Genomic DNA, 11,179 nt, shown 5'->3' with positions numbered 1-11,179 from the left:
CCACCACCACCACTCCCACCCGCCCCGCCACCAACTTCCTCCTCATCCCGAATCATTCCACGTGCAATATGTCAACATGGCGTTGGGGAAAATCAAATTATTGGTTTAGTCTGGCTAAAATCGGATTTTGGCAATGTCATTTTGGCAACGAAGCATCATGCATATGCAACCGCTTGTTTTCCTCAATCAGACGCGTCTTTTGAGTGACCTTTGTGGATTTTATATTTGAACGTCAACGTTGGTAAACGGGTCCTCAGTTTCCGCAATTCTGACATTTGCGGTTTCGTGCTTTTGCCCTAGTTTGTGCAACAGCGTCAGAACACATTGTCGCACAACTCAATTCTTCCCCACCAATTCTGTTTTGACATTTCGGCGATAGAACCAGACCAGTCCATCCGGGGGTGATCATGAGCATTACAAAGCAGTTGACGGCTGAAGACCTCAGTTATCATTATGATTGTAACAATAGAAGAATGGATGTCGCCAATGTCGGGTCGCAAACCTCCTAAGTCACAATTTGACTTTTTTGTGGGTGTTTTTTGTGGGTTTTTTTTTCAAATCTTTGACCAACTTGAAGTTTTGAAAATGGGTTGCTCTCTTTGACGATTCCGTGATCATGATTGAACAAACATGGCGGTTGGGGGCAGGTTCCTCCTCAAAAGTGATTATTTTGATAGCGACAAGGCCGACGCCAGTGATGTGTGTGTGTGTGTGTGTGTGTGTGTGTGTGTGTGTGTACAACAATAAATGGGGTCCTTAACTCTTTAACGTATTTAAGACAAGATTCATCTTCCAAGTATCGTCGAAGCGTCAAGCGGCGCGAGCGTTAGATGGACATTTAGCGTCGTATAAATGCCGACTAATTATTCTAATGTTAGCAAAGTATGATGCGCCCATTTTCCTGAGCTGTCGGCTCAGCCCATAATGACGACGGATAATGGAGCGGCGCTTCATCCCACTGTGCGCAATTTGTGCACGCAATGAGGCTGCAATGAGGGATTGGCGGAAATGCGTCGGTCACGAGCGCGTTTGGGAAGTGCGCGCCGTGTGTGCGCACGTGTGTGCACGTGAGATAATTGGCGGTGTTGTCACAGTCTGCAGCAAATTGTTGTCGTTAATGACTTTTTTTTTTCCCCCTCCGACAACGTAAGCAAATTCCACCCGTGAAACTTTCAACGCAAAGCCCAGACTATGCACAAGAGGACACTCAGGTCTGACCCATTCGTGCTTTTTCAGGTCAAAGTCAACACACCTGCATTTGCCCGGCAATTAATAAAGATGCTCTGCCGCGCTCGTTCCTCATTAGACGTGATGTGTCACGGCATTAGACATGTTGTTGTGTATGTGGCTGCTTACTCAATCGGGAGAAGAGAGACACAGGCGCACGGGGGAGAGACGGTACAGCGGAAGCTTTGAGCCCGTCGAAAGCATTTTTCCGATCGGAAACAATGAAAGAAGCAAGAACCTCTTTCTTTGGTCAAAACTTTATTCACTGTAGAGCAGCAGTGTTGTCACAGTTTCGCCATCTCAACTGCCATACAAAAGTAAAATAATAAATTCATACAATGAATAAAATGCATAGTAATCACGTTACGTTAGCAATTATGAGTTGATCAGGTGATTTATAAGCAACCTTTTAACATCTCAACCTTCGCACAAGTGCATGTTCAACACTATTAAAAATCACACATTAAAAAAAAAAACAACAACTTTGTACTCACCCGATAAACTTCAGGATGCAAATCACTCCGCTCCATTAAGAGGACACACAACTCACTTTCGATGCGCATTCAGATTGTAAAGTTTTTGTTGATGAAGCCATATTGTAATGAGCACGGAGACGTTTGTTGCAGACATCCGCCCATGTGGTTAAATTGCATAAGAGGTCCGACGAAGGATGCGGTTGCCTCGTTATGTTAACCCGTTTTCGACTTAGGGACATCCTTCCAAACAGCCTTGGCGGGGACCTCGACTTTGGCTGTGATGAGTTGAATTCCCAATTATATGGTGATCATCGTGGGGGCACAAAATAAAGAAAACAATTAGGGAGGTAATTATTTGCAAGCTCCCGGTACTTTAGTCTTGCGACACTTTTGGCCATCTTATGTGGCCTCTGAGGCATTTTTTTCCCGAAAATGGTGATCATGTTCGAAATATTACAACCTTCCCGATGAATAGTTGCGCTTACTGTGTTTGTATTAATTTTTTTTTTTTTGTTCATTTTTTATTTCTAGTTTGGTGCATGCGTGTATTTGCACAATAGCCCAAACCTGCTCATGCTCCCACCCCCCACATTTCATCACGCTGTCGTCTTAAGTTGCGCGTTTGTCTGTCAAGGCAGCATGCCGTCAAATGTCTACATTCCTATAAGAGGCTTATTTTTTGTTATCTTGTTCAGTCTCATTGAGCGCAGATTGCTTTTTCAATGCCAGATGAGCTGCTGTGGCGGTGTCATGTGTGTGTGTGTGTGTGTGTGTGTGTGTGCGTGCGTGCGTGTGTGTGAGACAGGAAGCGGGAGTGACGCACTTGCACATGCATGCGCTCGCTGCGCCTCTGCACGCACGTCGTTTCAGTTCTGTCACATGCGGATGTTGTCGAGGCAGGCCTGCTCGACTCGTCGGGAGGTGGTGTGTCTGCGAGTGTGCGTGCTCGCGCGTGTGTGTGGGGGGCGGGGGGGGGTGGAGGGGGGGGCACACTGGGACAGGGAGGAACCGTGATGAGGGGCCCGCAGCAGCCTGATTAATGGGCCTCGGGTCACGGCAATAAAAGTGGCGTGCCAGCGAGGCTCGGCGTCGTTCCTCTGGGATGATAGAGGAGTGCGCTTTCTCTGCTGCTCTCAGCACTGCTGAGCACGGCAAGGCTTCGCTCTTTACTATTTAAAGGCTCTTTCCTCCCCCCACGCGTCGGCCTCCCACCTTCTTCCTGCGCCAGCTCCCCTTATTAGGGCCGCCTCACAAAAAATGTCCTCATAAGGAGACATCGCGTAGGTAAATGCGCCTAGCCCAGTGATTGTAAGTCGCCATTTTCCCATTTTGCCTTCTTGAATTAATATAGCCTCATTATGCTGTTTCAATTTTAGCATTCCATTACAAGAAAAAAAAACTTTTGTGCGAGGAAATTATGCTTCGAATCAACAAAAGCCGTTATTTTCCGTAACGCAGTTTTGCGGTTTTCGAAGAAAATTGGTGTAATTTTGCGACCGTGGAATGAAATGGATTGAAATTTGGCTTTCTGGTTGTTATCGTTTAAAAGCTTGAAGCTAGCGATGTTTATATTTGCCAAGACGTCACGAGCAAATTCTGTAATGCATTAGAGCTTTGCATTGCAAAAAAATCTCTGCTAAAAGCAAAAAAGACAATGCAGCCTTTCTGGTTACGTGAAAAGTGGGTCATAGTGTACTTAGTAACGTAGGCACAGACTCACGAACCACATTCTTTGCTTTAAATTAAAATTCTGGTTCTGTGGTTGTCAGTGGCTTTTTCCATTACTAAAAGAGCCAAAGGGAAAAAATAGTATCAATTTAAGACATCGCAAGCAAACAAAATAAAATTGTTAAAATTTGTCTCGCTTCGTCTTTTGTCTAAACCAGGGGTGTCAAACATACGGCCCGCGGGCCGGATCCGGCCTGCAAAGGAGTTTAATCCGGCCCGCGAGATGATTATGTAAAGCAGGGGTGTCAAACATACGGCCCGCGGGCCGGAACCGGCCCGCAAGTAGGTTCAATCAGGCCCGCAGGATAATGTAAAAGTGAAAAAATGCATTAAAGACACAGAATTAATATTTTTAATCAGGTGCAATTCATTGAGTATCCGCAAGGGGACACTGTTTTGATCAGAGAAGAAGACAACAGCAGCCTCAGTCTGTCACTGAGACAGACCCATGACAGCAGACGCTATCAATAGCACTCTCACATTTACACATTTAATAGCACTCTCCTTAGTTTGTAAGGTGTAGGCAGGGATTACATTTAGATTTTATATGCACGTGTAAATGCTTTAAAACTTGCTTTCTTTATGAATCTTGTTTAATCTTAAAGTGCATTACTATATTTTTCAATACCAATTACTTGTTAAAGTTTGTACAATCAGTGGGATCAGTTGCAATGCATATATGTGAATGATAAAAGTAAATTGCACATTTGTCGAAGGAAATGTAGGGTGCTTCATGAAATGTTTTGTAAAAGATATGTTCATTAAATTTCAACATTTTCCTAATGTTCTTGTGCTTCTTTATACCAAAACAAAGGAAAGACATCTTGTTTTGGTTATTTATAGCAAAGTATTGTATCATTTTAATGGTCCGGCCCACTTGACATCTACCGAGGCCGTATGTGGCCCACCATGTGAAATGAGTTTGACACCCCTGGTCTAAACGATCGTCATAGCCCACCGAATAAAATTCCTGGATTGAGTGTGAAAGGCCAATTATAATTTCCGTAACCATTCAAATGAATAATTGTAACCTATCAATTTAACAGTCCAATTAATAATGGGTTTAAAGGTCATTTCACACGCAATCAAATTTCCTTTTTTTCCCCCCCGCCTGTTTTCGAGCTGAAACAATCTGTTTGCACTGTCCCTCGTCAGTTTTTTCCCCCCCGTCTCTGTTTTTTTCACAACAAATGTCTTTCGTTTGCTGTGGCTTGAGCACAGAGATCTGTTTGCATGCTCTGCTTTTACACGTGCTCGTTGGCCGATCTTTGTTACAGTGTCGATGGGCGGTAAATGGTCCCCCGCCGAAGCGGTCTCTGATGTATAATCTGGCCTCGCTCGGTGGGCTGAGGCAGCCTGGAGCGTGGGTCAGTGAGGCCAGCAAAAACCAGTGTGTGGGGCACGTGACTGAATGGCGGCAGCTCCGAAATTGGGGAGCAGGGTGGATGTATTTGTATGGTGCTGAGTGTTCTTGACGGATGGGAGAGGACCTTCACTCATGGCTCTCAACTGTGCAGAGCTTGTTTCTGTCATTGGGACAAGCGAGAACCAAAGGCTAAATGCCCAAATGTCTGTTTCTTCGAAGAAATATGAAGTGATTATGATCATTGTTTGGCTCTCATGCTCCAGTGATTAAAGAATAATGGCGCTTTGACGTTGGGATTTCCATCAGCGGATATGTTCGAGAACATGGGAAGTTGGAGTACAAGGGGGTTTTTGTGGCCGAGCCAAGACACTTAGTGCTAAATACTTGCTCGTCTCCACAGGGTTACTTCTGTTCGTGATGTCGATGCTGAGGCACAAAACAATCTGGAACTAAGACAAGGGAACCACATCACGCAAAATATGGTAAGTCTCTGACCATTCATTTTCACAATTTACTTGGGGTAAAAAAATAAATAAATTAAAGTCTTTTTTTTTTTTTTTTTTTTTTGTGCACCGTTTTTATTGCAGGTGGATGCAAGGCTGACACCCCTGGCGGCGATGGGGCTGGACCGAGGCGCCCTGATCCACGATGGTCTTCGCCTCCATGGTGGCGTTGTGTATCCGGGGATCAGAACGCTGCAGACAGAGAAAAGTCGAGAGGTGGCTGTTCTCCCATTGGGTTACAATCGGGATGGGCTACCCGAGCTTATCTACAAGCCGGATGGCCCTCTGGACAGTCGTAAACCCACAAATGGATACCTGGGCCTCTATAAGGGCATCCATCCTAATCTCCACAAGCCGGTGCTAATTCCAGGAGCGGAGGGTTTAAGCTTGGAACGACGGTTGGCACCCGGGGAAAAAGCACCTGAAATGAGCTTAGGGAGCACCGGCAGTAGCTTCCTCCGTCTGCCGTGGCTCAACCCTTACCCGGAGGCGAGCATGTATCCCTTCATGGACTCGTCCAAGTATGCCACTCTGAACATGTACAAAGCTTCGTTGCTCAGCCAACCCAACCCCTACCTCCCCCAGCATCTTGCTTACCCATCTCTTTGTCCACCCCAAGGTGGCAATGTCAACCCTGTTGCAGTCACCTCTGCCGCTGAAAGGCTCTACTATATGCCCACTTATCCACCTCCTACCATGTCCTCTCCCCTCGTGGCCCCCCAAATGAGGATCCCTCCTGTCTCAGTGGCCCCCACATCCCTTGTGCACTGCCAGGACAAGGGCCTGGGCGTCGCTCCGCCATTTGTACAGCAGCTTCACCAGCCTTCCCCGCATCCTCAGCATCATGCGCCTGCTATTGACAGGGAGCGATCACCCAATAGGAGCAGTCGACCGAGTAGACCTCCCTCTAGGACTGGCAGCAGTGTCAGCAATAACACCAGTGGTGCAAGCACGAGCGCTGCCAGCGGTGGAAATAACAACCTGCCTACTGACTCCTCACCGCATGCATCCTCTCGTCTCCCCCAAACTCTCATTGACAATTCACTGGATCTACAACGGCCAGTCGCAAGGATGGGACAACCGCCCGTCTCTTCGGCTTCGATATCTTCATCGTCGGCCACGCAGCCCGTTTCTCATCTGTTGTCAGTCGGCAGCATGGCGTCGGAACAGGCCTCCCCTGCCAGGCCACGGCCAAGGGACGGGGTACCGGGTGCTGAAAGGAGACCCAGCAGGTCACCGTCAAAGTCCAATTTTGACAGGACCACTCACCAACCCCAAGCAACCAAAGAAACGACAGAGAAGCCGTTGGATTTGTCCGGAAGAATACTGGAGTTTGGACTTCCTAATGGTTTCCCGATTAAGATGGACACTATTGCTCCAGGTGCACGTTATGGACTTCCCCCAAGTGGAGACCTCCTAAAAGAGAACCTATCCCTCTCTCCCTCCTCCCACCCTCACTCTGTGGTAAACAGCACTTCTGCAAAGGTCTCGGAGAGACCAGAGATGATCAGCACTTTACACTCCTCCTGGGTAGTACCCAGCCGGTCTCCCACTCAAACTCAGCACGCCCCAGGCTTATCCTCATCTCCCAGACCTAGCGCAGATGTGGGGTCTTCACAAGCCAAAGGCTCCTCGCCCTCTGTCATCAAACACAAGAATCTGGAAAGAGTGCTCCCTCAGCCACGTAGCTTGTCCTGTCCGAGGATAAGTGAGCCCAACTCTGTTTCTTCGGATTCCTCCCTCATCACGTCCAGGGTTCTGTCTCCCAAATCAAATGGCGATTGGGCCAAGCACAGCCCTCTTCAATCAGAACATTTACCAGTCATGGGCCACCACAGAGAGGGAGCGGAGAAGTCCTCCCAGAATGCGAAGAGAACGGAAACTATTCCAGAGCCGTCATCGTACAAAAGGCCCATGGTGGAGAATGGTCACCCAGCCGGGCCCCTTTACCTTCCTCAAAGTGACGCTTACCTAACCCACAGTTTGGCCTACGCCAATAGATATCTGCACTACCCCATCCCTGACAGCATGGCACTTCACTCCCTGCCAATTGCGGGGAAAGGTCCAGTCTACCCTCACCCGGTCTTGCTGGGCAGCAATAGCCTTTACCCATCACACTTGGCAGCGAAACCCCCTTTGCCATACCATAACCTACCGCCTGCTTCAGGAGGAGAATACCTTGCTTATAACTCGCAGGAGATGTCCCACCCGCTAATGCAGCCTCACTCCGACAACAAGCTGTCAGAAAGAGGGGATGGCAGCCTGAAAGCGCGGGCGCACGAGAAATCCAGGGGTTCGTTTGAAGAAAGAGACAAGAACTTGAGCAAGGAGATGAGAGAGGGGAGCCAGATTAAATCAGATAAAGAAGCAATAGCACAAGAGCAAAGTGGCAGTCAAACGAAAACATCGTCTCCGCCTGTGGCGCACCGAGAAAAGATTGAATGCATTGACCTTGTCCACTCGGACACTGACGCGGAGTTGACACCGACGGTTGCGAAACAAACCTCCGGTGAATCCTCAGCTCTCGACCAAAACGATCGTTACCATAGCAACCAAAACCCAGCGAGGGCGGAGTATGAGCCAAAATTTCATCTTTCCCATCCTTACCCTATCCTCTCCGGACACAGCCCAACGCAAAAGCCCCATCCCACAGACCGACAGCAGGAAACTACCTACGGAAAGCCAAAGGCTGTTCAGGACGCGGGCTGTCCTGCAGCGACAACGAGCACATCCCCAAATAATCCTGGAAAGCTCTCCCGGGACGAAGAGGAAGACTCCTCGGCGGAACAGTGCACCAGCCCGGAGCCTGCAGACGATGACCAGAGTACCTTGCGTTGCGCCCGCACGTCCGGTGAGCGCAGCTCTGGTAAGGACAAAGGGGCACGGGACGGCAGAGCTCCTCACTTCACTCCAAATAGCACAGTTATGGCCAAAGAGGTGAACCAGGATGCGTTGAAGTGTCGAGACGCTGAAAACGAAGACAGCGTTGTGGACCTCGGGGAGTCTCAAGGAGAGGGCGACGACGAGGATGACGAAGATTGCCAGAACTCTAAAGGCTCTCGCCGTTCCAGTCTGGCCAAGAGAATTGCCAACTCGTCGGGCTATGTCGGCGACCGCTTTAAATGCGTCACCACGGAGCTGTATGCTGACTCCAGCAAGCTGAGCCGCGAGCAGAGAGCTCTGCAGGTAAGGCCCATTCGCGTTTGTGTGCGTGCTTGTGTATGTGTATGTACGGTGCAGCATATGTTGCGCAAATCATGATGTGCGGTACAATCATTTTCATCTTACAATGGAACCCCTAAAGTTGAACTCACCCCTCAGATTTAGAAGCGGGTTTCTTCTCTTGAAGTAATGGAGTTCATCTCTTTCAGAGTCAAACTGTCCACGTAGCAAAAAAAATATTTTAACCACTGTTAAAAAAAAAAAACAATAAAAAACTGTGATTGGATGATGATTTAATGCAAAGGTCTTAATATTGTCACACAAGTGTAAAAAGAAGTTAACCTCAAATAACAAAACACTCCAGTCTGGCGAACATTGATAAGTAAGCGAGAATGTGTGGAGGCTGTGGAGTCTTACTGCTTTGAAGTCTGCGTATTTGACCTAACTTCCCTAACGTATATATTTTTTCACTCCCCACATTCTTTTGAACTCCACATTTTTGTGCGACTTTAGCAGTGGGTTGATCTACAACTGATGTTGGACTTTAGAGGTTCTGCTGTACTTCAAAACACCGGAACGAGCCTGGCAAGCTCTTTATTCCCATGCCCAAATTCCCAGTGCTCCCTCTGGAACACATCTCGCATGTGACTGGCATACTGCTTTTCCAGCACAGCACAAGACTAATCCCCTTGCTGTCATGCTACTGTCCTGGCAACAGGCTTGACCTTCCCCCTCCTTTTTTAGTTTATCACCATCTTAGTCAGCGCGTGCAAGGCCAGTCGGCGCCTTCTATCAGGGATGGCGGTTCAAAGGTTAACCAGGCCTGCCATGTCTGTATGTTGATTAGCGAGCAAGCGTTTGCTAAAGGTTATTCTCTGTGCGTCAGGACGCGCTTGTCCTTGTGCGAGTGCCCCAGGGCGAGAACGCGTGTTTGGCACCGCGTCGTTTTTTTTTTTTTTTTTTCCTCCCCCCTGAGCATGACTGCGGCCGGGCCTCGCGGCGCATAACGGCTGCCGGCTATGCTTAACCCCAAGGTGAGGGGCAGTGAAGGGCTTGTCGTGCGTGCTTAAGAACGAGCAGCTGCCTGAGCTGGGCTTTCCTGTTTGGCTGCGCCCTCCCCCTCCCCACCTAGTTGCTACCCGCCAACCCGCTGTGCTGCCCTGCTTGCCTGGTTGCTGTCCAAGGTCATAATTCTCCTGTGCCCCTTTTGGCTAATAAGAACTCCCTCACTCACCCCTTCTTTCTCTCACTTGGCACGCATCAAATCCACATAAATTACACCAGGGGTGGGAACCTTTTTCCCGATCACGTATAAAGTCCCTGGAGGGCCGTTTCTCACCATTCCGAGGGCACAAAAAACTCACCAAATTGGTTTCATCTGAATAAAAATGTGTGGCTGGTAGTTATTTCTATCGTCATTTAAAACCACAAAGACATCCATGCCCGAAAAGCTCCTGCACGCCATTTTGGTTTGAACGGCCATTTTAGGGCTGTTTGTCCTTTTCCAAGGATCCTTAACGAACAAAGATATTGTCTCCGATCGCTTCCAAATTTGAAGCGCGCATACCAAACAGATAGGCAATGTTAAAAATGCCAAAATTGTGAGTTTTTGGCATTGTGTGTTGGTTTCGCGCGGAAGCAACGTTTCTCGTCATGCAACACACAGTTCTAATAAGTCAACTGGACAAGGTCAGAGCACGGCCAAACTTGACGTGCTTGTGAGTATCGAAGGTTCCATCCTGGGCAGATTAATTGGCGCCCTACTGGTCAGAATGTTGAGTAGCAATCACTGCGCTCCTGACGGTCTGATTTTCCTTCCTCTGACGCTCTCAAATTGTGCGCGCTTCATGCGCATGTGGTTTGAAGCACCCGTTTATCTCTGCTCATGGCTTTAATTTGTTTTTAGAATTGCATGACAGCCCCGATCAAATGCCCTTGCAGGCCCACCGCTCTGAGTTTCCACACCCCTGATTAGTACACATGACATTGGTCGCTCACATTCACACTTTTGAGCCACCGTTTTGCATTCCCCCCCCCTCCCTCTTCACTTGTCATGCGGTTTGCGTCCATGCTCCAACATTCCGTACAATAAAAAGCCAACAAACCCTATGCTTTGTTATCCACTGGCGCAGAGGCAGATTTGTTAATGTGTCCCAAATGTCTGTCTGTGTTGTTGAAGGCGTCCTCGTGAACTGTGGTTTTGTCTGTGTCATGCTTGTCAATGCGCAGCTGCGGCACAAAACTATCAAACGCTGAATTTCTGGACGTGTGATAATTGAATTTGTTGAGCGGAAACAAAAGGCCGATGCCTAGTTACTATCACTTTTTTTCCATGATGAACATACTTTCTCAGAAATGATTTGATCGTTTTGTGCTGACCTGTTGAGTCTTATTTGATTTTATTTTTTGTCCTTTTGTGGGACTGCCTTGTGAATGTGTCAAGAAACAGTGGAGAAAGCTTTACAATAAACTCAAGAATGAATTGATGGACAGTTATATTGAGCCCACCCCCCATTCTAATTGCTTAGATGGAAGTCATATCACGAGAGGGGAGTAATATAAGTCAACCTGCAGCTAACTGGGAGGTCAGTTCTTTACATTTCTTATCACATCTGCCTCTGATGGCCTCTGTCTCCTTGTTGTACACTCTGTATCGCTGCACACTCCTGCTTTTTCGCACTGCCTCCTTTCTCCCCACTTCCCAACCCCCCCACCCC

At 48.0% G+C, this 11,179-nt stretch overlaps 1 protein-coding gene across 3 annotated transcripts in view; it reads left to right on the top strand.

Moving 5' to 3' along the window:
* bcor (BCL6 corepressor) overlaps positions 1–11,179 on the top strand; it is a 42,592-nt gene that overhangs the window by 9,822 nt on the left and 21,591 nt on the right. For 2 of the 3 annotated variants that reach the window (XM_019894481.1, XM_019894483.1), the window contains exons 2-4: positions 5,198–5,279; positions 5,385–8,486; positions 10,991–11,047. In XM_019894481.1, coding sequence (XP_019750040.1) covers positions 5,277–5,279; positions 5,385–8,486; positions 10,991–11,047 — 3,162 coding nt within the window. In that variant the 5' untranslated portion in view covers positions 5,198–5,276. The remainder of the gene's footprint in view (positions 1–5,197; positions 5,280–5,384; positions 8,487–10,990; positions 11,048–11,179) is intronic. The other variant, XM_019894482.1, reaches the window with a different exon arrangement.

This window comes from Hippocampus comes, unplaced genomic scaffold, assembly GCF_001891065.2.
Source record: "Hippocampus comes isolate QL1 unplaced genomic scaffold, H_comes_QL1_v1.1 scaffold96, whole genome shotgun sequence".
In the NCBI taxonomy this organism is placed as follows: Eukaryota; Metazoa; Chordata; class Actinopteri; order Syngnathiformes; family Syngnathidae; genus Hippocampus; species Hippocampus comes.
The sequence above is the reverse complement of the archived record's forward strand: the minus strand, read 5'-3'. Positions and strand labels throughout refer to the sequence as shown.